Source organism: Myotis daubentonii, chromosome X (assembly GCF_963259705.1).
Source record: "Myotis daubentonii chromosome X, mMyoDau2.1, whole genome shotgun sequence".
Taxonomy (NCBI): Eukaryota; Metazoa; Chordata; class Mammalia; order Chiroptera; family Vespertilionidae; genus Myotis; species Myotis daubentonii.
The window spans coordinates 89,612,372-89,640,189 of NC_081861.1; the positions used below are offsets into that span (position 1 = coordinate 89,612,372).

The 27,818-nt window shown below is 41.5% G+C and overlaps 1 protein-coding gene across 1 annotated transcript in view; it reads left to right on the forward strand.

Moving 5' to 3' along the window:
* TEX11 (testis expressed 11) overlaps positions 1-27,818 on the forward strand; it is a 422,533-nt gene continuing 394,715 nt past the window's right edge. Inside the window, exons 1-2 of the mRNA XM_059678680.1 lie at positions 1-54; positions 19,544-19,699. Of these exons, the coding sequence (XP_059534663.1) occupies positions 1-54; positions 19,544-19,699 (210 nt within the window). The remainder of the gene's footprint in view (positions 55-19,543; positions 19,700-27,818) is intronic.

Consider the following 27,818-nt stretch of genomic DNA (forward strand, 5'->3'; position numbering starts at 1 on the left):
ATGGTAGTTGTGGAGTTTGGGTGTGAAGGACCTACATTCCGTTGGAACCCTAAGGTTAGTGACCTTTGGAAGGCGGTTGGTGACCTTTGGGGGAGGGGCGGGGAGCTGGAGGTGCTAGCTGGGTCTGCGAGGAGGGGGAAGGAAAGAGGACAGTGTGTTTGGATGCTTTCAACTTTGGGCCATATGTGGGGGGAATTTTGAACCAATTAGAAGGAGACAACGAGCATGAGTCAGACCAATCACACTGTACTCCAGCACTGGTTTCCTGCTTTGCCAGGCAGATTACAGTAAGAAAAGAGATGAGGAAAATTTCCTCCAGGCCACGCACAGGTCACTGGCCCTGCCCCTCATTAACTACTTTTTCTGAGTTTTAAAATTTCCTTAGCATTTTCCCCATTGAATAACAAGTAACTGGAAATATTTGAAAATAAATTTATTGAGAAACAGGAGTATAAAGGACAGAATATTAAAATATTTTCTTGTTTCATAGACCTGAGCCAGAGAATTAAAAATGGACGATGTTGATTTTCGTTGCATGGACTTTAAAGGTATATAGCTTTACATGGTAGTAAAGAAATGTCAAACTGTTTACTTCCTTGGCTAAGATCTTCTGAATGTATTTTGTTTCCAAATTTTATCTCTTTGGAGTATCATGTTTTCTCATTAATGTACCGGGAAAACAATGTAGATGTTTAAGACACTGGAACCCTTTTATAACCTAGTGGAAGGAAACATAATTCAAAATTCATAGTTTATTTTCTCAGGGTTTTTATGGCATGCTAAATAAATTGGTTTAATCTGAAATGGAAATCTACTGCGTTAAAAGTACATTAAAATATTATTGCAAGATCCTGAAGTGCCTTTTCATAATCAGTGACAAATAAATTATATCCTGTGTAGTTGTAGGCTTAAGTACATTTTATTGTATTTTTATTCTTTTGAAAATTGGTAATCCATGTGGGGTACTTATGGGAATTCTTAATAAACAAAAGCAATTTGATTGACCAGGATACCAGATATGGAATAATTTATTTATTTATTTTAATTTAAAATATTTTTTATTGATTTCAGAGAGGAAGGGAGAGGGAGAGAGATAGAAATAGTAATGATGAGAATCATTGATCGGCTGCCTCCTGCATGCTCCCCACTGGGGACAGAGCCCACAACCTGGGCATGTGCATTGACTGGGAATCGAACTCAAACTGTGACCTCCTGGTTCATAGGTTAATGCTCAACCACAGAGCAACACCAGCTGGGCAGATATGGGAGAACTTATGATATTACCTTTTATTTTTTTCTGGGGACATGATTAGACTTGTGATATATTCACATTCACATTCATATAAAAAGGAAATATATTGTACCCAGCGTGGCTACAAATCTATGACTTAAAAAGTTTAGGTCAGTGTTTTGTTAATGCTTATCATTTTATTTATTATTATTATTTATTATCATTATTTTGATTGATTTTAGAGAGAGAGAGGAAGGGAGAGGGAGTGCGAGAAAGAAACATCGATTTGCTGTTCCACCCATTTATGCATTCATTGGTTGTTTCTTGTATGTACCCTGACTGGGGATTGAACCCACAACCGTGGCATACCTGGATGATGCTCTGACCAACTGAGCTACCTGGCCATGACAATACTTGTCATTTTAAAACAACAACAACAAAGCCCACTACCACCTGCCTTAAAATTTAATTTAGGATATAGTATCTTAAAGATATAAATATGGAATAGGGAGTATGAGTTTTAAGTGTATGGTATTTGAGACTTTCTATTTACATAAATATTTGAAGCACACAGACCAGTATAGAGAATAATATAATGAATACAAGTGTAAGTTTTATTGAATCTAACAGTTTGCCATATGTTTCAGATATTTCATGTTTCCAAGACCTAAAAGATTACATATACTAATTTTTCATCTTTTAAAATTTTACATACCTTGTGTCATTTTATGTGATCACCCCCCCACAACTTGTTTTTGTTTGCTCAGCATTATGTTTTGGATATTTACCCATATAAATATTTTAGCTCTAGTTCATTTATTTCCACTGCTGATTAGTAACATTACATTGAATATAAGTATACTACAATTCTTTTATTCAGTCTCTCTTATTGGATATAGGAGTGTTTCAAATAGTTGCTATTACAAATAAAAACACAGCAGTGAATATTGTGCTTCAGAGAGTTTAGTGGGAGGTTTCAGAAATTTTTGACCACCACCCATGGCAAGGAAATGCACTGTATCAAAAATTTAATGAAACAGTTTCACCCTTCTTACACATAGCAGTGCAGTATAATATTTTCTGTTCTATGCTTTTTTATTAAAAAATGCTGGTTATAAAAACAAAGAAACAAAATAAACAACAACAAAAAAACAAAAAGAAAAAATATGCTAGTTATAACTCACTAAATTGATTTTATTTATTTAGTATTTATGGGTGAGGCTCTAGTGCAGTGCTGTCCAATTGAAACATAGTGGAAACAATTTTACATATTCATATATACAGGCAGTCCTCGGGTTACGTCAGACTCGATGTATGTCGTTTCGGGGTTACATCGCCATCTCCCATTTACAGTATTTATTTTAAAAAAAGTTCCGTCATTTTAACGTATGTACATATGTGCTTTATGTTTTTTATTACCACAAGTAAAGGTTAGGAATTGTTATCTTTCTTTTCAATTTTTTTTACCGTTTCACTTCATTACTGCTGTGTATGTGCTCCATGTGAGTGACATAGGTGCTTATGTAGGTGGATTCCTACTTATGGTAAAAATCGTAGGAACAGATTTCCGACGTAACCTGAGGACCTACTGTATATATATTATTGATTTCAGAGAGGAAGGGAGAGAGAGAAAGAGAGAGTGAGATGGAAACATCAATAATGAGAGAGAATCATTGACTGGCTGCCTTCTGCATGCCCCCCCCCCCCCACTGGGGCTCAAGCCTGCAACCCAGCAACCTGGGCATGTGCCCTGACCAGGAATTGAACTTTGACATCCTGGTTCATAGGTCAACGCTCAACCACGGAGCCACACCTGACGGACCAAGTTTATATTTTCTAGTGGCCACATTAAAAAAGGTTAATCAGATGAAATAAATTTTAGCAATATAAATTATTTAGCTCAGTATAGCCAAAATATCCTTTCAACATGTAATCAGTATAAAAGTTATTAATGAGATAGTTTATACTTGAAGTTCTGTATGTATTTTATGCTTAAAGGATATCTCATTTTGGACTTGCCACATTTTAGGTGCTCAGTAGTAACATGTATGTGGCTAGTGCCTTTCCTATAGTGGCAGTGCTGTTGTAGGTTATACTAGTACAGATAGAACTGATGAATGTGAAACTGCCAGGTGAAAAGCTATCAGCATCTTTAGGAATATTGCCCCAAATAGTTTTAACAATTTATACTCTCTCTTTTCCCTGTACACTTGCTAATATTTGATATTGCCATACTTACAAAAAATTTGCAGATATGAAGGGTGTTGTTTTTAATTAACATTTTATTTTGGAATAATTTTAGATTTATAGAGAAGTTTCAAAGGTAGTGCAGAGTTCACATATACTCCTCAGCCCGTTTAATTTTCCTTAATGTTATAATCTTACATGGGTGGTTTTATTTTATTTTTAAATATATTTTATTGATTTTTCACAGAGAGGAAGGGAGAGAGATAGTCAGAAACATCGATGAGAGAGAAACATCGACCAGCCGCCTCTTGCACATCTCCCACTAGGGATGTGCCCGCAACCCAGGTACATGCCCTTGACCGGAATCGAACCTGGGACCTTTCAGTCCGCAGGCCGATGCTCTATCCACTGAGCCAAACTGGTTTTGGCAGTTTTATTTTTAAAATGTTTTTAAAATTTATTTTAGAGAGCGAGAGAAACATCGATTGGCTGCCTCCTGTACGCCCCCTACTGGGGATTGAGCCTGAAACCCAGGCATGTGCCCTGACCAGGAATTGAACCATTGACCTTTTGGTGAAGGGATGATGCCCAACCAACTGAGCCACACTAGCCAGGGCCATGGGTGTTGTTTTAATTTGCCTTTCCCTGGTAACTATTGAAGTTGGTGTATTTTTATGTTGATAGGCCTTTTGAGTTTTCTTTTTTTGTATATGTAATCTTTAAGTCAAGTTTTGTAAAAATGGACCACAAAAGGCCCAGGCGATGGCCCTAGCCTTTTTTCTTCATCGCGAAAATTGACATAACATCCATCTTTTTTTGTACCAACAATTCTAATCAATTTTATGGACAAGAAAGAGTAGAAATTTGTCTAAGTTATACCCATTGGGGTTAAGTGTAGTTCCTTTCCTGTATATCAGAACTTCAACTATTTAAAGCCTAGGCCCAGTGCAGGAATTCATGTACCAGTGGGGTCCCTCGGCCTGGCCTGCGGGATCGGGCTGAAACTGGCTCTCTGACATCCCACAAGGGGTCCTGGATTGCAAGAGGGCACAGGCTAGGCTGAGGGACCCCACCAGTGCACCATCAGGGCTGAAGAGGGACCAAGGGAGGGCTCCAGGGCATGTCCGGCCCGTCTTGCTCAGTCCTGATCAGCCAGACCCCAGCAGCAAGTTAACCTGGTCAGAGCGTCTGCCCCCTGGTGGTCAGTGCATGTCATAGCAAGCGGTTGAGCAGCCTTAGCATATTACCCTTTGATTGGTTGAATGGATGACTGGATGACAGGACACTTAGCATATTAGACTTTTATTATATTGGATAGGATACTTATGTTCCCTGGGAAATCTCTTCTTCAGATTAAGCATTCTCAGTTTGCTTACTCATTCCTCATATTACATGGTTTCTATCATTTTGTGTGCTGTTCTCTGAACATGCTTTATTCTTTTCCTGTTATTCCTTACAGTGTGGTACCCAGAACAGAGCACAATTCTCTAGGCATAAAGTTATCTTTCTTTTTAGGTCTAGGAGTGATAATCATTCTCTTTAGATAATGATGTAGCTAAGATTGAGGTTTTATGGGGGGAGTTTAAGGCAGTCACGCCAAACTAGTTTCTAATTTTGACCATTTTGCTTGTAAAAGACCCTCTTTTTTTTTTTTATACTACAGGCTGCTATTAAGCTACATCTTGCCTGTCAGATATTGGTGCTGTTAGTTTTGAATACTTAAATGCAGGACTATAATTTTTTCTTACATTAATCCCATTGCTGAACTAGAGGTTTAATTTTTGTTCCTGGTTATATCATCTCTCTTATTTGTTATCTCTCTCTCTCAGCTTCTTCATCTAAATCATTGATAAGATTGTTAAATAGGACAGGCCAAGGACAGAATGTTATGCCATTAAAAACCTCACTTCAGATTGGCATCAATCCATTAAGCAACATGTTTGGATATGCTTGCTCAACCTGCCTGATTTGCTCTTGTCTCTAAAGTCTGACACCTGTCTTGTTCTATACTTGGCTTTATCCCTAGATTTAGAATTTCTGCTTCATCTCTTTGAAAGGCTCTTAGGGCTCTCTGTATATTCACTTCTGTTACCACCTTTCCTGTTCACTCCCCCCCCCCCAGTTTTATGGAGAGATAATTGACATATAACTGTAAGTTTAAGGTATACAGTATTGTGATTTTATATATGTCATATGTTGTAAAATGGTTACCACAAAAAGGTTAATTAACACATTCATTACTCACATAGTTACAGGATTTTGGGGGGGAGGAGGTGAGGAAAATGGGTGAAGCTGGGCAAAAGGGACAAATCTGTTCACCTTTGAGACTGCCTTCTTGATGTTGAACACAGTTTAACACCACACTGTGCTATTCTCCTGACCTACAGCCTCAAGGGATTTCACCCCTGTAGTACTCTTTCCCCTTCTATCCCTCCTTTCTTTTTCTTTCTTAGAAATCAACTTTTTAGGTATAATTAATAGGTATAATAAAACACATACATCCTATATAATAAAAGCCTAATATGCAAATAGACTGAACAGTGGAACGACCAGTCGCTATGACACACACTGACCACTAGGGTTCATACGCTCAACGCAGGAACTGCCCCCAGCCCACAGGCCCCAGGCCAGCCAAGGCGGGTGCGAGCTAGGGGCCCCAATTGCCCTGCCGGTTGCCCCATAGATTGGCCCTGATCGCTGGCCAGTCCTAGGGACCCTACCCTACCCTACCCTACCCTACCCTGGTGCACGAATTTCGTGCACCAGACCTCTAGTTTTATTATATGTACAGGTTGATACCTTTTTTGGGGGGGAGGGGGAGGGAAAAATGTTACCTATATAACCACGAATCTGATAAAAAAATAGAACATGCCCCTTTGTGGTCAATCTACCCTTCACATTCTACCCCAACCATTCACTGTTTTGGTTTCTATCACTGCAAATGAGTTTATAAATGAAACAATACCCTATGTACTCTTTTTTTCTGTGGTGTCTTTTTTTTTTCTCTTTTCTAAAGAACAGTTTAATGATTTTTTTTTAGAGAGAGTGGAAGGGAGATGGAGAGAGAGAAATATTGATCTTAGAGTGAAGCATCCATTGGTTACATCCTGCATGCCTCTTACCAGGGCTTAAGCCTGCAACCTGGCATGTGCCTGACTAGGAATCGAACTGGCAACCCTTTGGTGCACGGGATGATGCTCAACCAACTGAGCTATTCTGGCTGGGCTGTAGTGTCTTTCACTAAGAATAATTATTTTGAGATTCATCCATATGACTGCATAAGAGTAGTTAATTCCTTTTTATTGCTTAGTAGCATTCCACTGAATGAATGTCACAATTTATCAGTTGATAGACATTTTTGGCTATCATGAATAAAGTTGCTATGAATATTCATGTATATATTTTGAAATGACTTAGTTTTTCATTCCTCTTGGGGGAAATATCTAGGAGTGGACTTGCTGAGATGTAAAGTGCCTTTGTAGCCTGGTTTCAACAGATTGTCTAGAGTATTTCCTAGGAGGACAGGTTTTGAAAGGCCCAAATTCTTAATTTAAGAAACAATTGCAATTGGGCTTGGGAGTTTCCTAGAGCTATCCCTCTTAATTCAGAGAAAAATTTCTGGCCCTAGCCAGGTAGGTCAGTTGGTTAGAGCATTGTGCCAATGCACTAAGGTTGTGGGTTTGATCCCCAGTCAGGGCACATATAAGAAGCAACCAATGAATGCATAAATAAGTGGTACAACAAATCAATGTTTCTTTCCCTCTCCCTCGCCCTCCCTCCCCCTTTCCTTTCTTTCTTAAATCAATACAAAAACAAAACAAAACAAACAACAAAAAACCCTGGCCGGATAGCTCAGTTTGTTAGAGCATCATCCTGATAGGCCAACATTGTGGGTTCGATCCTCAGTCAGGGCACATACAGGAAGCAACCAATGAATGCATAAATAAATGGGACAACGAATCAATTTCCCTCTCCCCCTCCACCTCCCTCTCCCTCTCCCTCTCAAATCAATAAAAAAATGAAAATAAACAACAACAACAAAACCTGGCTGGATAGCTCAGTTGGTTAGAACATCATCCCTATACTCCAACATTGTGGGTTTGATCCCCAATCAGGGCACATACAAGAAGCAACCAATGAATGCATAAATAAGTGAAACAAATTGATGTTTCCTTCTCTCTTTCCCCCTCTCTCTCTAAAATCAACAAACGACAAAAACAACAAAAATAAACAGAAAAAAAGTTTCTCATCTTGGCAAGCACCAGGAACCATACATCATAGAAGGTGACTTAATATAGGAATAACAAACAGTTGAGAGGGTTATTTCTTCTTAAAGAATGGCAACTGTTTATCAAGCTCTAGAACTCCCTTTCCTATGGTTAATCTGGAGATAGTTCTCCTTTTTCTAGATTTCTAAATCTTTGTATTTGCTGTTATATAAATGCCCTTATCATCGATTAAAATATCCAAGTTTACATTTTCTCTTTTTGTTAAATCTATGACAACTGTTGGGGAGGTAGATATTAGCTAATTGGTTTCATCAAATTTTCAGAATCCAGTCACAATATATACTATAGACCAGCTCTGTCCAGTACAAATATAATGTGAGCTACAAATGTAATTTAAAAATAATTTCTAGTAGCCACATTTAAAAAGTAAAGAGAAACAGGTACAATTATTTTTTACTAGAGGCCCGGTGCACAAAAATTTGTGCACTCGGGGGGGGGGGGAGGAGGGGGCCCCTCAGCCCGGCCTGTGCCCTCTCGCAGTCTGGGACCCCTTGGGAGATAACGACCTGCTGGCTTAGGCCTGCTCCCGGGTGGCAGAGGGCAGGCCCAATCCCTAGGTGCAGCCCCTGGTTGGGCTCAGAGCAGGGCCAATTGGGGAGTTGGGGCACCACCCCCTGTCATGCACAGAGCAGGGCGGATCGGGAGGTTGCGATGCCACTCTCAGTTATGCTCAGGGTAGGGCCGATTGGGGGGTTGGGGCACCGCCCCCTGTCACACTCAAGGCAGAGTCGATGGGGAGGTTGTGGTGACACCCCCTGTCACGCACAAAGCAGGGCCAATAAGGGGGTTGGGGCGCTGCCCCCTGTCACGCACAGAGCAGGGCCCATCAGGGGGGTGGGAAGATCCCCCCTGTCACGCACAGAGCAGGGCCCATCAGGGGGTTGAGGAGCTCCCCCCTGTCACTCACAGAGTAGGGCCAATAGGGGAGTTGGTACACCACCCCCTGTCACACACAGAGCAGGGCGGATCAGGGGATTGGGGCGCTGCCCTCTATCACCCACAGAGCAGGGCCGATCAGGGGGTTGGGGTGCCTTCACCTGTCACGAACAGAGCAGGGCTGATAGGGAGGTTGTGGCCCTGCCCCCTGTCACACACAGAGCCACAGGGCAATCAGGGGGTTTGGGTGCTGCCCCCTGTCACACTGATCCCGGTGCCGGGAGGCCTCTCATCTCCGCTGATCCCAGTGCTGGGAGGCATATTACCCTTTTACTATATAGAATAGAGGCCTGGTGCACGGGTGGGGGCCAGCTGGTTTGCCCTGAAGGGTGTCCTGGATCAGGGTGGGGGTCCCCACTGGGGTACCTGGCCAACCTGGATGAGGGGATGATGGCTGTTTGCAGCTGGTCACACACCCTTCAGGGTGGGGGTCCCCACTGGGGTGCCTGGCCAGTCTGGGTGAGGGGCTGAGGGCTGTTTTCAGGCTGGGACTGAAGCTCCCAACTGCTCCTTTTTTTCTTTTTTTCTTTTTTAATTCTGGGCCAGCTTTAGCTCTGAGGCTCCAGCTCTTAGGCCTCCGTTACTGAAAGCAGGTATCTGGTTTGTTTCGGTTCTCGAAACTCTGTATCAACTCCAGCTCTGAGATCCCAGCTGGCTGAAAGCTGGTTTCTGGGGTTTTGTTTAGCTATATTTGTTACAATGTTTGAAACTGCAGGCTCAGAGACCTGCAGCGGCGGCAGGCGGGGAACGTTGGAGTCCTCCGTCACTGAAGCAAGCAAGCCTCATGTTAGTTTCAAGCTGCCTGGCTGCCAGCCGCCATCTTGGCTGACAGTTAATTTGCATATTGCCCTGATTAGCCAATGGGAAGGGTAGCGGTCGTACGCCAATTACCATGTTTCTCTTTTATTAGTGTAGATAAAAGCAATAATGAAAATTTTAATACTATATTTTAGCCCCACATATCGAAAATACTATTTCAACATGTAATCAGTATACAGAATAAGTTACGAACTATTTTGGTTATTAAAATTAATGAGATATTTTATATTCTTCATATTAAATCTTTGAAGTCTGGTGTGTATTTTACATTTATAGCATATCTCAATTTGGACTAACCATATTTCAGGTGTGCAATAGCCCCATGTGGCTGCCATGTTAAACTGCAAATCTAGACTAAAAACTTTAGTAGGAAAACTCACTCAAGATAATAGGCTTTCATTGAATCTCAAAGGACTGTACTTATTTGGAAGCCTCTCTGAACTATTTTTCCCATGCCTTAAAATGCCACAATGGGATCCTCAGATTAGGAATAGTAGAGTTATTAGAGAATGTCCCAAGAGAGGACCACATAGTTCAGAATCATGAACATAATTTCTGTGTGGCCTGTACAGAAATCTCATTGAGATACTTGGTGGGGTCACCTGGTGTACTCGTATTAGGTAGATACAATAGTTTATGAAATAAAGAGGTGGAATAACTAACAGAAGTTAACCTTTATAGTATGTCATAAAATATGTTTCAAGTTCTGGATTCTACATACCTTTCTAATGGTGTTTCCTGTAACCTTCTGTTACCCTTTTCTCCACCCACACATAACTACTTAATGATTATTTGAACCCACTGTGTTTTTCCACGCCTCTATGCTTCTCTCCCTGGTGTGTTGCTTGGCTAATCTCTTAACTCACCCTTCAAGACGCACCTCAAATAGCACCTTAGTGAAGCCTATCCTGTCATCCCTATATCCCAACTCTCAATTGGGCAGTTACTCAATACTTCTTTTATATTCCTGTAGCATCTTGTATTCACAACACTTACTACATTATATTGTAAGTTACTTGATTGCATAGACTACCTCCTCATTTATCTTTGCATTCCTAACAAGATGCCCAGTATTTGCCTGATAGCAGGCAATTAAAAAATGTCTGCTGGCCCTGACCGGTTTGACTCAGTGGATGGAGTGTCGACCTGCGGACTCAAAGGTCCTGGCTTCGATTCTGGTCAGGGGCATGTGCCTTGGTTGTGGGCACATCCCCAGCAGGGAGTGTGCTGATCAGTGTTTCTCTCTCATCGATCTTTCTGACTCTCTATCCCTCTCCCTTCCTCTCTGTAAAAAATCAATAAAATATATTTTTAAAAAATGTTTGCTGAATTAAGTTTTACAGGAAAAATGTAAATACCAGCCAGAGCAGAAAGAGTGTAGTTGTCTTGAATTCTGTTGGTGCTGTGCTACCAATAGTTTTGATCTTGGGCAAGTTGACTTACCTATGCTTTATTTTAATCAACTGTAAAATTAGTGTTACTAGAACTTTGAGGTGACTTATACTCTAAAAATTTGGCTGATTGATAACATGCATATCAACATATCTTATGTGGAAGTGAGTATAAGCTCCTATAGGGAGAAAACTATGTCTTGTTTATATATATCCTTGCTGCTTAGGAAAATGCCTTATTATTAGTATTTATTGAATGAATGAATAAAAGAATTCTTGTCTATTTCATTCATATTGCCCACATAGATAGCAACACTGTCACCAGGGGTGACTCTATATATTTCTGATGATGATTTGGAAATACACATAGGCTAAGATAAAGTTTTCCTATATTATTCTATCACCATCAAAGCAATTCAAAGGATGTCTAATTGTTTATGACATTTTGCTTAGTAGTCTAAATAGTGCATTCTATTAGGAATGCAGAGGCTAAAGATAGCTTGTATGGAAAATCAGTCATCTTTCTTTTGACTTTATTAAACTTTTGACCTCTTTTGCAAGCAGGTTCTATTTTATATGTATTGTGTATCATTTACACTAGTATAGAGATAAGAAACCACAAAGACAGTTGAATCAACTTAGATTTCTTTCTTCTTTCAGATACCTCCTTGTTAAAATGTACTCAGACTAGTTAATCCACTTCAGCCTTTCAACTGTATTGTTATAGTCTGCTTACTGCATTCCCAACCTTTCCACATATTGATTCTGGTCTTACTTAAATGTGAATATACTAGGAAAGTCTTGGATAAGTCTTCCAGTGCCCAGTCCACTGTTAATACTTAGTAAAAAGAAATTAATTAAGTAAAGTTTATATAGATAGAAATAGCCTTGGCAGCCACGGAATTAAAACAAACTCGATTTCTACTGAATAGAAGATTCTTAGTCAAGAATAGCAGCACTCAGCTACAAAGGGGTAACAGGATGTAATGAGAGTAAAAGAGTAATATGTATGTATAGATACTTTCTAAAGTAGATAACTAGGGATAGGATTGGATGAATTGGCAAATTGAGTTTGGTTATGGGCCTTACATTTACAGGAGTATGAAAGATACAGAATATGTAGATTCATTGCAACTTTTACACGAAGTGCATTTAGTTGAGAGGACTGAATTGTGGTTCTTTTAAGACATTCCTTTTACTAATATAGTTTTTTCAGTGTCAGTATAATTCTTTCTGATAGTCTCTAAAGTTTAGTGCCCTGAACATGACTGGATGTGTTTCCTCACCAGAATCAAGCTGAAAATTCTTTGGTTAGCATGATATTGTTAGTTCTTCCATTTTCATCTCCCTCTACAAATTTCCCTCTAAAACTACATAGATTTCTCTCCTGATGAGCCCTGGCATAAGTTTGCTCCAGTGCCTGAGCCAGTTCTGTCCAGGGCAAGAAAGAACAGTATTGTGGAGTATGGACGAGGTTGGTTTGGAATGAAGTCATACTGGCCATCAGATTTGAGATTTAATATGCTAGGGATATACTGTAGGTACCTGTTGAGCTTTGGAGCTGTATCATTTCTGCTTGTCATGATTTTCATGGAGTTAGACTGCCCTGCATCATTTCCAAGTTGCCCTCCAGGCCCAAGATGTTGCTCAGAACTACAATATACTGCTGTGAATAGTTCTCTAGGAACTATAGTGCATGCAGTTCCATCTGACGTCTGCATGATCACTCGCTGCTTAGATTTTCTTATACCATACCAGCTAGTCACTTGGAACCTCCTGAATGTTGTAAAAGATAAATTATTATTTCTCTGATCATCAATAGAAAGTATGATTTACTACGTGATTTTAGTCTGTGACTAAACCTGTTTGCCATGCCCTTTTGAACTTTTGGATATTTTGGCTGTCCTCATTCAAACCAGCCTCTGCTGGAATAGTTTTTCTTAGCTCACAATTAGAATTATAGTGTAGCACTCTGAATGGTGGTGGCTCATTTCTTCTCTTCTTGCTGTTTTACAGTTGTCTCAGAGTCCTGGCATGTCACTTATCCCAGGCTCTTCCTGGAATAGTATAGGATTTCAAATTAGAAAGCCTGAGTTCCAGTCCTAGTTGCTACTTTCTTTGTGTCACCTTTGAGAAGTTACTGTACTTTGTTAAATCTAAGATCCCATATATTATAAAATATAAATATCTCCCTTACAGAGTAGATTGATAATTAAATGAGGATGCATATGAAAAGCTTTGAGAGTATAAAGCACAATGCAAAAGTTAATTTTATTGTCATTTTTAGTTCTTCTCTCACTGAGGAAGTTGCAGATAATCATTGTGACTGGGAGCAAACTCATGAATAGACCCTTATCGGTTTTTGAACTGCTTTGGCTTTTGAATGGTTGAGTTTATGGAGGTCACAGGGAGAGACTTGGCAGGACTATATTGATAGATATTTTTTCCATGTTGTAGCAGAAGCTCCCTTTCTCAAGGACAGGGAAAATGTTTATTTTCTATTATACTGTTCCTACAATGCTGTCTACCTAATCAGAATTAATTGGTATTGATTAACACAGCTCTCTCAATAGTGTGACTCCCCATTCCTAGTGTTAACTAGGAGGAATCTCATTTAAATTATATTGACTGAAATAAATGTTTATTTATTTCAGTAGTTTATTTATTTCATAGTTTATTTCAGTAACCAGGAAGATAATTTAACACGTTAAGCACCATGTCAGTCACCGGTGACTGAAACGGAAAGGAAGACAAAACAGGGTTGGCGCTTAACATGTTAACAATTTCTTTCAAAATGTACAGTCTTGCTTGATATAACTGTAATATAGCATGTTGTTTTCAGATCTCAGGAATAGGCTATATTTATAGGAGCTCCTAACTGAGCTTCTGCTAGAAGGAAGTCTCCATAATGTAACTCAACCATTCAGCTATGTGATCTCTACTAGTTACTGAGCTTTGCTGACTGCATTTTACCCTAAATATCTGCAGTGCTGTCATTGTTTCAGCTAGTATCAGTCAAATTGCTCAAGTGAATAACATTGAAAATATGTTTTGAAAGGACCAGAATTATTTTGACAAAGAATGAATTATATTAAACACTAAGAGAACATGCACAAATTAAAATTAATGTCTTCACAGTCTCATATACTATGTGACCAGAAGTTATAATTGGTATTCTACTAAAATATTTTTGGAATTTTTTAAAAGCAAGTGAAAAAAATTTCTATGTAGTTTTTTCTTTTCAAAAACTTTTCAAGATATCTGTTTTTAAATAATTGGGTTTTTAGAAACATCATTTTTAAAGCTTTCCTAAGTTTTAAAATTGAGGTATAATTGATATGAACATCAAATTAATTTTAACTGTACATCATAATTCTATATAATAAAAGCCTAATATGCTAAGTGTCCAGTCATCTGGTTGTCCGTTCAACCAATCAAGGTGTAATATGCTAATGATATGCTAATGATATGCTAAGGCTGTCCAACTGCTCGCTATGATGTGCACTGACCACCAGGAGGCAGACGGTTGACCAGTTGCTATGATGTGCACTGACCACCAGGGGGCAGACGCTCCAACTGGTAGGTTATCTTGCTGCTGGGGTCCGGCCAATCGGAACTGAGTGAGTTGGGCCGGACATGCCCTGGAGCCCTCCCGTGATCCTTCCCCAGCTGGCCAACCTCCTGTATCCCTCCCCAGCTCCGATTGTGCACCGGTGGGTTCCCTTGGCTTGGCCTGTGCCCTCTTACAATCCAGGAGCCCTCGGGGGATGTCAGAGAGCTGGTTTTGGCCTGATCCCGCAGGCCAGGCTAAGGGACCACACTGGTGTACGAATTTGTGCACCAGGCGTCTAGTGATTTTATATTTGAACTAGAGGCCCAATGCACGAAATTCTTGCAAGAGTAGGCTGGGCTTCCCTCTGGCTGCTGACAGGCACTCAGGACCCAGGCTTCCCTTGCAGCCCCGGCTTCATCCGGAAGGTCGCCCGGAAGGACGTCCAGTCTAATTAGCATATTATGCTTTTATTATTATAGATTATTATAGATATATTGTGAATGATCATCACAGTAAGTCATCACCATAGTAGTTAACACCCATTACCATACATGGTTACAAAAGTTTGTTTTCTTGTGATGAGAACTTTTAAGATTTGCTCTCTTAGCAACTTTAACATATGTAGTAGAGTATTATTTTTTAAAAATATGTTTTTATTTATTTTAGAGGGAGAAGAAGGGAGAGGGAGAGAGAGATAGAAATATCAATGAGAGAGAAACACCAACATTCATTGGCTGCCTCTTGCATGCCCCCACTGGAGATTGAGCCTGCAACCCAGATATGTGCCCTGACTGGGAATTGAATTGGTGACCTCTTTGTGTAAGGGTTGATGCTCAACCACTGAGCCACACTGGCTGGGCTGCAGTAGAGTATTATTAACTAAAGTTGCCATTTTGTACATTACATCCCCATGAGTTACTTATTTTATACCTGGAAGTTTGTATCTTTGACTCCATTCACCCGTTTTCTCTACCACCTAACCCTGACCCCTGGTTAAAATCAGTGTGTTCTCTGTATCTATGAGCTTGTTGTTTGTTTGCTTGTTTTAAGATTTCACATATAAGTGATATCATATGGTATTTGTCTTTTTCTGGCTCATTTCAGTTAGCATAATGCCCTCAAGGTCCATTATGTTGTCACAAATGGCAAGATTTCATTCTTTTTTTATGGCTGAAAAATATTCTATTGTAAATATTTAGCACATTTCTTTTTTAAAGATTTTTAAATTGATTTTAGAGGGAAAAGGAGAGGGAGATAAAAACATTGACATCAACATTGATCGACTGCCTCCTGCACACCCCCTGCTGGAGATCAATTTTGAAATCCCAGGATGTGCACTGACCGGGATTCAAACTGGGACCTCTTGGCACATGGCTCGATGCTCAACCAAGGGCAGGACACATTTCTTTCTTTCTTTTCTTTTCTTTTCTTTTCTTTTCTTTTCTTTTCTTTTTTTTTTGTTAATCCTCATCTGAGGATATTTTTCCATTGATTTTAGAGAGAGTGGAAGGGAGAGACAGAGACAGAGAGAAACATCAATGTGAGAGACACATCGATTGGTTGCCTCCCGCACGTGCCCCAACGGGGGCCAGGATTGAGCCTGTAACTGAGGTACATGCCCTTGAGTAGAATCAAACCCAGGACTCTTCAGTCCGCATTAAATTACCAAATTAAATTTATTGGGGTGACATTGGTTAGTACATTATATAAGTTTCAAGTATATAATTTTGTAATATGTCATGTGCATATTGTAGGTTTACAGCTGTGAGTACATGAAACACAGTTTATTCCTGTATTATTATTAATTATTGTATTATTTGCTATATGAACAACTGTAAAACTACTTTTTGCCTCACCTTGTTTTTTTTAAAAATATGTTTTTATTGATTTTTTTAGAGAGAAAGGGAGAGGGAGAGAGAAACATTGATGATAAACATCAATAGGCTACCTCTTGCATACCCCCTACTGGGGATCTAGCCCACAATCCAGGCATATGACCTGACTGGGAATTGTACCAGCGACCTGTTGGTGCATGGGATGATGCGCAATCCACAGAACCACATTAGCTGGGCCCCAACTTGTAGTTTAAGCAAGGGCTGTAATATATATGTCTTTCAGCCTAATATTTACCTAATCTTAGAAGAATCAATATACTTAATATGTCTCATGAATTTACAGGAGTAAAGAAGCTAGAGATTATTCTTTTAGTATATATCTTATCACCCTTTGTGTACAACATAATTTTTATATTTTTCCTAATACCACTGCTCATGCATTGGGTACTAAAGATTCCATGAGCTGTAAAAAAAGATTTAAGTATACTTGAACATTATTTGCTTTGCGAAGTCTAGTTTTTGATGTTTAACTGAAAATTTTTCATTTAGCAGGTTTATTGTTAATTATAGTAGGTTAAATAGTAGGATGCAGCTTAAATTATTTTTCAGAAGGTACTCTTATAGTATTTTTATGAATATTAACATTTTGCTAGTTGATGCTCAGAAATATTTCAAAAATTACAGACATCTATTCTAATAAAAGAGAAACATGGTAATTGGTGTACGACTGCTACCCTTCCCATTGGCTAATCAGGGAGATATGCAAATTAACTGTCAGCCAAGATGGCGGCTGGCAGCCAGGCAGCTTGAAACTAACATGAGGCTTGCTTGTTTCAGTGACGGAGGAAACCAACGTTCCCCGCCTGCCTTGCAGGCCTCTGAGCCTGCAGTTTGAAACATTTTAACAAATATAGAAGCTAACTCCCTCCCCCCCCACCGAAACCAGCTTTCAGCGATCTGGGATCTCAGAGCTGGAGTCAGAGCTGGAGTTATACATTGTTTCGAATACCTACTTTCAGCAGTGGAGGCCTAAGAGCTGGAGCCTCAGAGCTAAAGCTGGCCCAGAATTAAAAAAGAAAAAGAAAAAAAGGAGCGGTTGGGAGCTTCCATCACCCGCCAGCCTGAAAACAGCCCTCAGCCCCTCACCCAGACTGGCCAGGCACCCCAGTGGGGACCCCCACCCCGAAGGGTGTGTGACCAGCTGCAAACAGCCCTCAGCCCCTCACCCAGGCTGGCCAGGCACCCCAGTGGGGACCCCAACCCTGAAGGGTGTGTGACCAGCTGTAAACAGCCATCATCCCCTCACCCAGGCTGGCAAAGCACCCCAGTGGGGACCCCCACCCTGATCCAGGACACCCTTCAGGGCAAACCAGCCGGCCCCCACCCATGCACCAGGCCTCTATCCTATATAGTAAAAGGGTAATATGCCTCCCGGCACCGGAATCAGCATGACAGGGGGCAGCGCCCAAACTCCCTGATCGCCCTGCGGCTCTGTGTGTGACAGGTGGTGGGGCCAAAACCTCCCTATTTGCCCTGCTCTGTTCGTGACAGGGGAAGGTGCCCCAACCTCCTGATCAGCCCTGCTCTGTGCCTGATACGGGGGAGCTCCCCAACCTCTGATTGCCCTGCGGCTCTGTGTGTGACAGGGTGCGGCACCCCAACTCCCTGATCAGCCCTGCTCTGTGTGTGACAGGGTGCGGCGCCCCAACCACCCCCCCCAAGGGCCCTGCTCTGTGTGTAACAGGGTAGAGCCATAACCTCCCCTTCGGCCCTGCCCTGAGTGTGAGAGTGGTGGCGCCCCAACCCCTGATCGGCCCTGCTCTGTGGGTGATAGAGGGCGGCGCCACAACCCCCACCCCTCCCACAGGCCCTGCTCTGTGTGTGATGGGGTAGTGCCATAACCTCCCCATTGGCCCTGCCCTGAGTGTGAGAGTGGTGGTGTCCCAACCCCCTGATCAGCCCTGCTCTGTGGGTGATAGAGGGCAGCGCCCCAACCCCCTTATCCGCCCTGCTCTGTGCATGACAGGGGGTGGTGCTGCAACCTCCCCATCGACCCTGCCTTGAGTGTGATAGGGGGCGGTTCCCCAACCCCCTAATTGGCCCTACCCTGAGCGTGACTGGGGGTGGCATCGCAACCTCCCGATCCGCCCTGCTTTCTGCATGACAGGGGGCGGCGCCCCAACTCCCCAATCGGCCCTGCTCTGAGCCTGACTAGGGGCTGCACCTAGGGATTGGGCCTGCCCTCTGCCACCTGGGAGCAGGCCTAAGCCAGTAGGTTGTTATCTCTCAAGGGGTCCCAGACTGCGAGAGGGCACAGGCCAGGCTGAGGGACCCTCCCTTCCCCCCGAGTGCACAAATTTTTGTGCACCGGGCCTCTAGTCTAGATATAAAGACCTCTGTTACATGAGTTTGGAAAAACCTCAATTTTGATAGTATAGAAGGCATCAGTTATGATTCTGTGTCAATCTTGGGTTTATGGAATTCCATGTCCTAGTTAGATTTAGCTCAATGGAGTCTGGAGCTCAGACTGTGTAAAAAATGATGACATCATTTGTACAGATTCAGTAACTGGCTAATGTTGTCACTAATTGCACATGTCATTTTTATTTATTTATCTTTATTGTTGAAAGTATTACAGATGTCCCCCTTTTATCCTATTGACCCCCCTCCTCCTCACTTCTGTCCCCTCTCTAGGTCTTTACCCCACTATTGTCTGTGTCCATAGGTTATGGTTATGTGCAAATAAGTTTTTTGGTTGATATCTTCCATCCCTCCCCTGCCCTGTCCCTCCCCTGCCCTGTGAGAATCGTCAGATTATTGCATGCTTCCATGCCTCTGGGTCTGTTTTGTTTGTCAGAGCAAGTCATTTTTTTCTCACACAGTAAGGTCAAGACTTCAGAGACAGGGTAAGTTAGCTCTAATGCTTGAAAATATTAATACCAGGTAAGTATTTTAATTTTGCAGGGCACATATCTAAGTGTTCCTTCAGAATGTCTACATTTTCTAGTTTTGAAGACATTATTAATTTCTATTTTGTAGTTTTAAGATGACCTGTAATAACATTACTATTTGTGAAGCATTTTACTTTTGAGAATGACAGTAATAATTGTTATAAACAAATGATTCCCGGGGAATATAAGTTTCATTTGAAAATTGTACTCCACTTTTAGCTTAAAAGAACTTTTTCTCTAGTTTGGTTTTACTCTAAAGGTCATCCAAATTTTTTTCATGTTATATTCATTTGACAAACTATCTAGGGCCTGATTTCAAAATGATTTGCTACTTTTACCCAATGGTGATAGTTCACAGCACTCTTGTCATCCATTGTTATTTCAGAAATTATTCAAAACCTGATTGTAAAAGATAGTTCACCTGCCATGCATGAGGCAATTGATATACTGTTCATGGACATAGAAAATATCAACAGGGAATCTATGGCTGAAATACAGGATGCTCAGGTTGGTATAAAAATAATTTTGATAAATTAAAAAATATTTATTGTTGAGAGTATTACAGATGTCCCCTTTTATACCCCCATTGTCCCCCTCTACCCAGTTCCCACCCCACCCCAGGCCTTCACTGCCCTACTGTTTGTGTCCATTGATAAGATCTTAGGTTAATCTCTCCCCATTCCCCCTCCCCTCTTCCCTGTGAGATTCATCAGTCTGTTCCATGCTTCCAAGCCTCTGGTTCTATTTTATTCACCGGTTTATTTTGTTCATTAGATTTCTTGTTTGTTTATTTTGATTTTTAGATTCAATTGTTGACAGATATGTATTTGTTGCCATTTTATTGTTCATATTTTTTATCTCTTCTTAAAGAATGCCTTCAACATTTCATGTAATACTGGTTTGGTGGTGATGAATTCCTTTTGCTTTTTCTTGTTTGTGAAGCTCTTTATCTGACCTTCAGTTCTAAATAAGAGCTTTGCTGGGTAGAGTATTCTTGGTTGTAGGTCCTTGCTATTCATCACTTTGAATATTTCTTGCCATTCCCTTCTGGCCTGCAAAGTTTCTTTTGAGAAATTAGCTGATAGTCATATGGGTGCTCCCTTGTAGGTAAGTAACTAACTGCTTTTCTCTTGCTCCTTTTAAGATTCTCTCTTTGTCTTTAGCCTTTGGCATTCTAATTATGACATGTCTTGGTGTGGGCCTCTTTGGGTTCCTCTTGTTTGGGACTCTCCATGCATCCTGAACTTTAAATCTATTTCTTTCACCAGGTAGAGGAAGTTTTCTGTCATTATTTCTTTAAATAGGATTTCAATTTCTTGCTCTCTCTCATCTCCTTCTGGCACCCCCATAATGCAAATATTGGTACACTTGTTGAAGTTGTGTCAGAGGCTCCTTACACTGTCTTCAGATTTTTTTTATTCTTTTTTCTTTTTGCTATTCTAATTGTGGTTTTTGTTTGTTTGTTTGTTTGTTTTTGCTTCCTCATAGTCCAAATCGTTGATTTGATTGTTGGACTCCTCTACTCTACTGTTGAATCCCTGTAAATTAGTCTTTATTTCAGTTATTATATGCTTAATTTCTGACTGGTCCTTTTTCATGTTTTTTAAAAAAAATATATATTTTTATTGATTTCAGAGAGGAAGGGAGAGAGCTAGAGAGATAGAAACATCAATGATGAGAGAGAATCACCAATTGTCTGCCTCCTGCATATCCCCTACTGGGGGGACCGCACCCACAACCCGGGCATGTGCCCCCAGCCAGAATCGAACCTGGGACCCTTTAGTCTGCAGGCCAATGCTCTATCCACTGAGATCCACTGAGCCAAACTGGCTAGGGCCTTTTTCATGTTCTTGACTTTCCCACTAAGATCCTTGAAAGTCCCATGAAGATCCTTGCGTAACCTTATAACCATGGTTTTGAACTCTGTATCTGAAAGTTTGTTTGCTTCCATTTCTTTCATTTGTGACATGTTTCTTTTTCTTCCCATTTTGGCTGTTTCCTTGTGTTTGTTTCTTTGTATTAGGTATAGCTGCTATGTTTCCTGGAATTGGTAGAGTGGCCTTTTGTAGTAGGTGTCCCATAGGGTCCAGTGGCTTAGCCTCCCCAGTCACGCAAGCTGGGCATTCTATTTGCATCCCTGTGTGGGCTGTGTACACAGTCTTATAGTTGAGCCTTGATTGTTGTTGGCATCACAGGGAGGAATTGACCTCCAAGCCAGTTGGCTGTGAGGACCAGCTGTAGCTCTAGTGGGAGAGCTGCTGTGTAGGAAACACCCCTGTGGAGCAGGATGTGCTTCAGTGGGCTTTGGTCCTCATTGAGTTTGTGTCTTGAGTGTGTTGCTTGTGGATGTTTAGAGTTGTAATTTGCTATGATCTGAAGTTTTCCATCAGGTGCACTGGCTCTAGGGCCTCCAGGGTGGTGCAATGTATCCAAAAAAAAGTTTCAAAATGGAGGGCATCACAAGAGACAACAGGTCACTACATAATACTAAAGGGATTGATCCAACAAGAGGATGTAACCCTGGTAAACATACAGTGGGGCCTTGACTTACGAGTGTCCCAACTAACGAGTTTTTCGAGATACGAGCCATCTCTCAGCTGATTTTTTGCTTTGAGTTGCGAGCTTAAATTCGGGTTACGAGCCAGCTTCAGATAACCCACCGCTAGTTGGCGCAGCAAATGTCACAGTGAACGCCACAACATCAGCCCAGCATCACGTGTCTCACTCATTCACTTTATGATTTGACATATGAGTAATTTTAGTTACGAGCTCCGTCACGGAATGAATTAAACTTGTAAGTCAAGGCCCCACTGTATATGCTCCCAATATAGAAGCACCAAAATATATTTTTAAAAAACTTCTATAAGACTTTAATATCAGGCTTTAATACCACCTGACTTCACTGGATAGATCTTCCAGATAAAAACTTAACAAGGATACAGTGACTCTAAAGGACACACTGGATCAGATGGGTTGAATAGACATTCATAGAGCACTTCACCCAAAACTGCAGAATATACATTCTTTTCAAGTGCACATGGATCATGCAGAAAGATAGACCACATGTTAGAACACAAAACAAATCTCTACAAGTTCAAGAAGATTGAAATCATATCAAGCATCTTCTCAGGACACAGTGGAATGAAATTAGAAACCAAATACAGTATAAACACCCTAAAACATTCAAACACATGGAGAGAAATGGCATGTTATTAAACAATGAATGGGTTACCAACCAGATCAAGAAGTAAAATACTTGCTGGAAATAAATTATAATGGACAGACAACAACCCCAAATCTCTGGGACAAAGCAAATGCAGCACTAATAGGGAAGTTCATAGCAGTACAGGCCTACATCAAAAAACAAGAAAAATCAACAGTAAATTTTTTTTTTTTACTAAGTTTTGTATATGTCTCCTTTTCCCCTTATTGGCCCCCTCCAACCATTCCCACCCTGGGGAAACCCCCACCCTCTAGTGTCTGTGTCCATTGGTTATGCTAATATGTATGCATACAAGTCCTTTGGTTGATCTCTATCCCCCACACCTCCCCTGTCATTTGTCTCTGGATCTATTTTTGTTCATCGAATTATGTTGATCATTATATCCCACATATGAGTGAGATCATGTGATATTTATCTTTCTCTGACTGGCTTATTTGCTTAGCATCATGTTCTCCAGTTCCATCTGTGCTGTTGCAAATGGTAAAAGTTCCTTCTTTTTTTATAGCAGTGTAGTATTCCACTGTGTAGATGTACCACAGTTTTTTAATACACTCATCTACTGGTGGGCACTTGTTTCCAAATCTTAGCTGTTGTAAATTGTGCTGCTATGAACATAGGGGTGCATATATCCTTTCTGATTGGTGTTTCTGATTTCTTGGGGTATAGTTCTAGAAGTAGGATTACTGGGTTAAGTGGGAGTTCCATTTTTAACTTTTTGAGGAAACTCCATACTGTCCACAGTGGCTGCACCAGTCTGCATTCCCACCATCAGTGCACAAAAGAAAAGAGGGTACAAATGATATCAAGGAGAGAAAAAATGGTAAGAGAGAAAAGAAAAAAAAGAAAAAGAAAAAAAAAGTATATGGTGAGAAAACACCACAGAACAAACAGATAAACCAAAAAATGCAAACACCAAACACCCAGAAAAGAGGGTGGGGGCAGAATCTGTAGAGGCCGAGCTTACATACAGAAAGTAAGGTTAAGGAATGGGATGAATATGGGGAGGACCTCAGTTTAACATAGAAGAAGTAAAAAGGATGACTGGATGAGAAGAAAGAGAAAGAGAAGAAAAAAATTAGAAAAAATTGATTTAAAAAATAGGATATAAAAATAGAATGAAAAAATATTTTGAAAAGAAATAAAAATAAACAAGTCAAAAAAAATATAATATAAAATAAAAATGAAAAAGTGAAGTGTCATTCGTTTTCCACTGAGTTTTAATGCCCCATGGGGGCTGGTTTAACATCCCACTCTTATGTACTGTCTGTCACTTCTCAATTTCCTGTTAGATTGTTGAAGTTCTAAGCGGTCCACCGCTCCTCTGTTTGTGACTATCTCCACAGCCTTGATTGTAAGCTGGCGGGACCAATCTTCCCACTTAGCCTGTCTGCCCACTTTCAATCTTAATCTCTCAAGTAGTTGTTTCTGACAGGGCTATAGTTGGGGAGGCTGTTGGGACTGAACGGCCTCTCTTCAGCTCACTCTTTGAGGGCTTTCAGGGACTATTATTCGGATGAATTTTGTATCCTTTGTAACACTCAGTGTGTAGTCTGGGTGTGGCTGTATTGGTTGCTTGGAGACTGCAGGGAGGGGCTCTCTTTTCAGGAGAAAATGGCTGCTTAGGTCTGTTGTGTCAGGTATGTCCCAGTGTCAGTCTTCAGGCCACCTCTTCCCGACCCACTCTTCTCCCCAGCCTCTCCCCAGACTCCACAAGCCCACACCTCCACCTGCACTTCAGCCATGAGTGAGTGTTTGTATCTGAAAGGTCCTATGAACTGGGTGTATTGAATAAAATCAAAGACCAAAAAGAGGAGAAAGAGCTGTGCCACTGCGAGCCCAGTGCGGCTTGGGCAGTTGTTCAGGCTGCCCCTTCCAGGCTCAGCCTCTCATGGCTCACCCTCTCGTGGGCATAGATCTAGAATCCCCTGCCACCAGCAGTCCTGCGGACCTCCTTTGCACAGTCAGATGCTACACCTGTCCCAAGGGATGCAGCCTCGGTGCCGTGCGGCTTCCTTCCTACCCTCTGGGCTTGGAGGTCTCACACTTCTCTCCAGCCCAGATCCTTGATTTACTGTTCTTCAGGTGTCCTCTGCCCTTCCCAGCTGCGAATTATCTCACCAGCTGTGTCTACTTCGCCAATTCAAGGGGGATGTTATTCTATTTAGTTACTCCTTCTTTCTGCTCCAGGACAAGGCTTGGGACACATCTGCTCATTGTGCCGCCATTTTGTCTCTCCCAGAAATCCATATTTAAAATAATTATAGAATTGTACACTTAAAACTTATATATCTTATTAACATCACCCCAATAAATTTAACTAAGAAAGAAAAATTATTCAAAGTTATGACCTCAAAATTATGTACTGAAGTCAATATGTCTTTATTTTTGTTATTTATTGATTTACTGATTAAGTGTGAAGTGTTTCATTTTTTAAATTTTTTATTTATTGATTTTAAAGAAAGGAGAAGGGAGAGAGAGAGAGAAACATCAATCTGCTGTTCCACTTATTGGTGCATTCACTGGTTGCTTCTCGTATGTGCCCTGACCAGGAATCGAACCCACATGTTGGAGTATTGGGATGGTTTTGTTGTTGTTGTTTCTTTTTTCTTGATTTGAGAAAGTAAAGGAATGAAGAAGGAGAGGGAGAGGGAGGGTGAGAGGGAAAGAAATGTTGATTTGTTGTTCCACTTATTTATGCATTTCTTCGTAGCTTCCTATACGTGCCCTGAATGGCGATCAAACCCACAACCTTAGTGCATCGCTATAATGCTCTAACCATCTGACCTACCTGACCATGGCCAGAAACTTTTTTCTGAATTAGGAGGGATAGTTCTAGGAAACCCCCAAGCCCAATTGCTATTGTTTCTTAAGTTAAGAATTTGGGCCTTTCAAAATCTGTCCTCCAGGAAGGAAATACTCTAGCAGTCGCCAGCATTTCGGATCATCAGTTGGCACCTGCTGCTCTAGACAATCTCTTGAAAACTGGCTACAAAGGCACTTTACATTTTAGCAAATCCACTCCTAGGTATTTCCCCTAAGAAAAATGAAAACCTAAACCATTTCAAAACATCTACACTAATAAAAGAGAAACATGTAAATTGGTGTCACTCTGCCACGCCCACCAGCCAATCAGGAGTGAGTATGCAAATTAACCCAACCAAGATGGTGGCGGCCATGGAACTGGAGCAAGCAGGTGGCTTGGGTTGCCCCCGGCGATGGAGGAAGCCAAGCTTCCCACCTGCCCTGGCCAGCCCTGGCCTCCACTCAAGGTTACAAAGTTTTAATTATAGAAGATAAATAAATTCCAGATACTTGCTTCCCTCCGCTCAAGGAAGTGCTGAAAAAAAAAGAAAAAAGGGAGGGGCTGGGAGCTTGGGTCACTGGGGTCGACGGCCAGCCTGCAAACAGCCATCAGCCCCTTACCCAGGCTGGCCAGTCACCCCAGTGGGGACCCTCACCCCATAGGGGCCTGCAAACCACCACAGGCCCCTTGCCGAAGCCGTCCCACGCCCCAAGGGAACCCCCACCTGATCTGGGACATCCTTCAGGGCAAACCAGCCAGCCCCCACCTGTGCACCAGACCTCTATACTAATAAAAGGGTAATATGCTAATTAGACTGAGAGACCTTCCAGGAGACCTTTCAGACGTTCTTCTGGACAAAGCCATGGTGGTGGGGCCAAGATAGAGGTGGTTAGAGGCCAAGAGGGGAGGGCAGTTGTGGGTGATTAGGCTGGTGGGGGGCAGGGTCATTGGGGGTAAGCAGACCAGCAGGGGAGCCATTTGGGGGCAAGCAGGCCATCAGTGGGGGTCAGTAGGAGGTGATCAGGACAGTGGGAGGCAGCTTGGAGTGAGCAGGCCAGCAGCGGGGCAGTTGGGGGCGAGCAGGCCAGTTGGGAGGGAAGGTGGGGGTGAGCAGGCCAGCATGGGGGGCAGTTGGTGGTGAGCAGGCTGGCAAGGGAGGCAGTTGGGGGCAAACACACTGGCACAGGGGGCAGTTGGGGGTGATCAGGCTGGTGGGACAGTTGGGGGCAAGCAGGCCGGCAGGCAGAGTGATTAGGGGCAATTAGGCAGGCAGGCAGGCAGGCAGGTGAGCGGTTAGGATCCAGTAGTCCCGGATTGCGAGAGGGATGTCTGACTGCTGGTTTAGGCTCAATCTCTGTAAACCAGCAGTAGGACATCCTTCAAGGGGTTCCAGAATGGAGAGGGTGCAGGCTGGGCTGAGGAATACCCCCTCCCCCATGTACGAATTTCATGCACTGGGCCACTAGTCCTATCTAATAATAGGCAAACATGGTAATTGACTGTACCTTCACTACGCCTTCCATTGGCTAATCAGTGCTAAATGAAAATTAATCGCCAACAAAGATGGTGGCTAATTTGCATACTGCAGGCAGGGCGGGACAGCGTGAGCTGCCAGTGCAAGCCACCATCCAGGCCCCCGTGTGCGACCCCAGAATCTGCCTGCTTGCTGCCTGTGATCGGATCCGATCCCGGGCCGTAGGCCGGCCCAAGAAGCCCCAGAAGCTGCCTGATATGGTAGTAACTCTATCAGTAAGCACTCTGAAAGTCAGTGGCATAAATGCACTAATTAAAAGACAGATTATGCGGGTGAATAAAAAAACAAAACCCACTTGAAATATAAAGACACATATAGATTAAAAGTAAATGAATTAAGCTGCAGCCTGTTTTTCTCAGTGGATAGAGCCCATGGACTGAAGGGTCCCAGGTTCAATTCCAGTCAAGGGCATGCACCTCAGTTGCTGGCTTGATCCCCAGTCCCTATCAGAGCATGTGCAGGAGGCAACAAATCAATGTGTCTCTCCCTTTCCCTTCACTCTCTCTAAAATTCAATGGAAAAATATCCTTGGGTGAAGATTAACAAAAACAAAGTAAATGGATTAAGTAACATTAAAGAGATTATAAGAAAAATATATTCCAAATTCTGTTAGTTGTATAATGGTTATGTTTAAATTATTAACACCTAAGAAATTAGGTGAAGGGTACATATAATATGCTGTAGTATTTTATAGTTTTTTTACATGTATGAGATTATTTCAAATTAAAATATTAAAAAATTAGAAATTAATAAAATATTAATTGAAATGTATCTGCATTACATGAAAAATCTCCTAATTGCTTCTAGCATAATTTATTAAATTGTGCTAAAATTTACAAGGGTTCAATTAAAAATATCTTAATTCTAAATGATATAATAGAAAATATATAATAGTGCAGTTATAAGCACTTATCTGAAAATAAAAATTTAAAGAAGTGAATTTAAAGAAGGGATTAGCCAAAGAAAATATATGCACAACCTATGGACACAGACAACAGTATGGTGATGGCCAGAGAGAAGTGGGGGGCAAGAGCTGGGTAGAGGGGGCAAAAGGGGGGAAATAGGG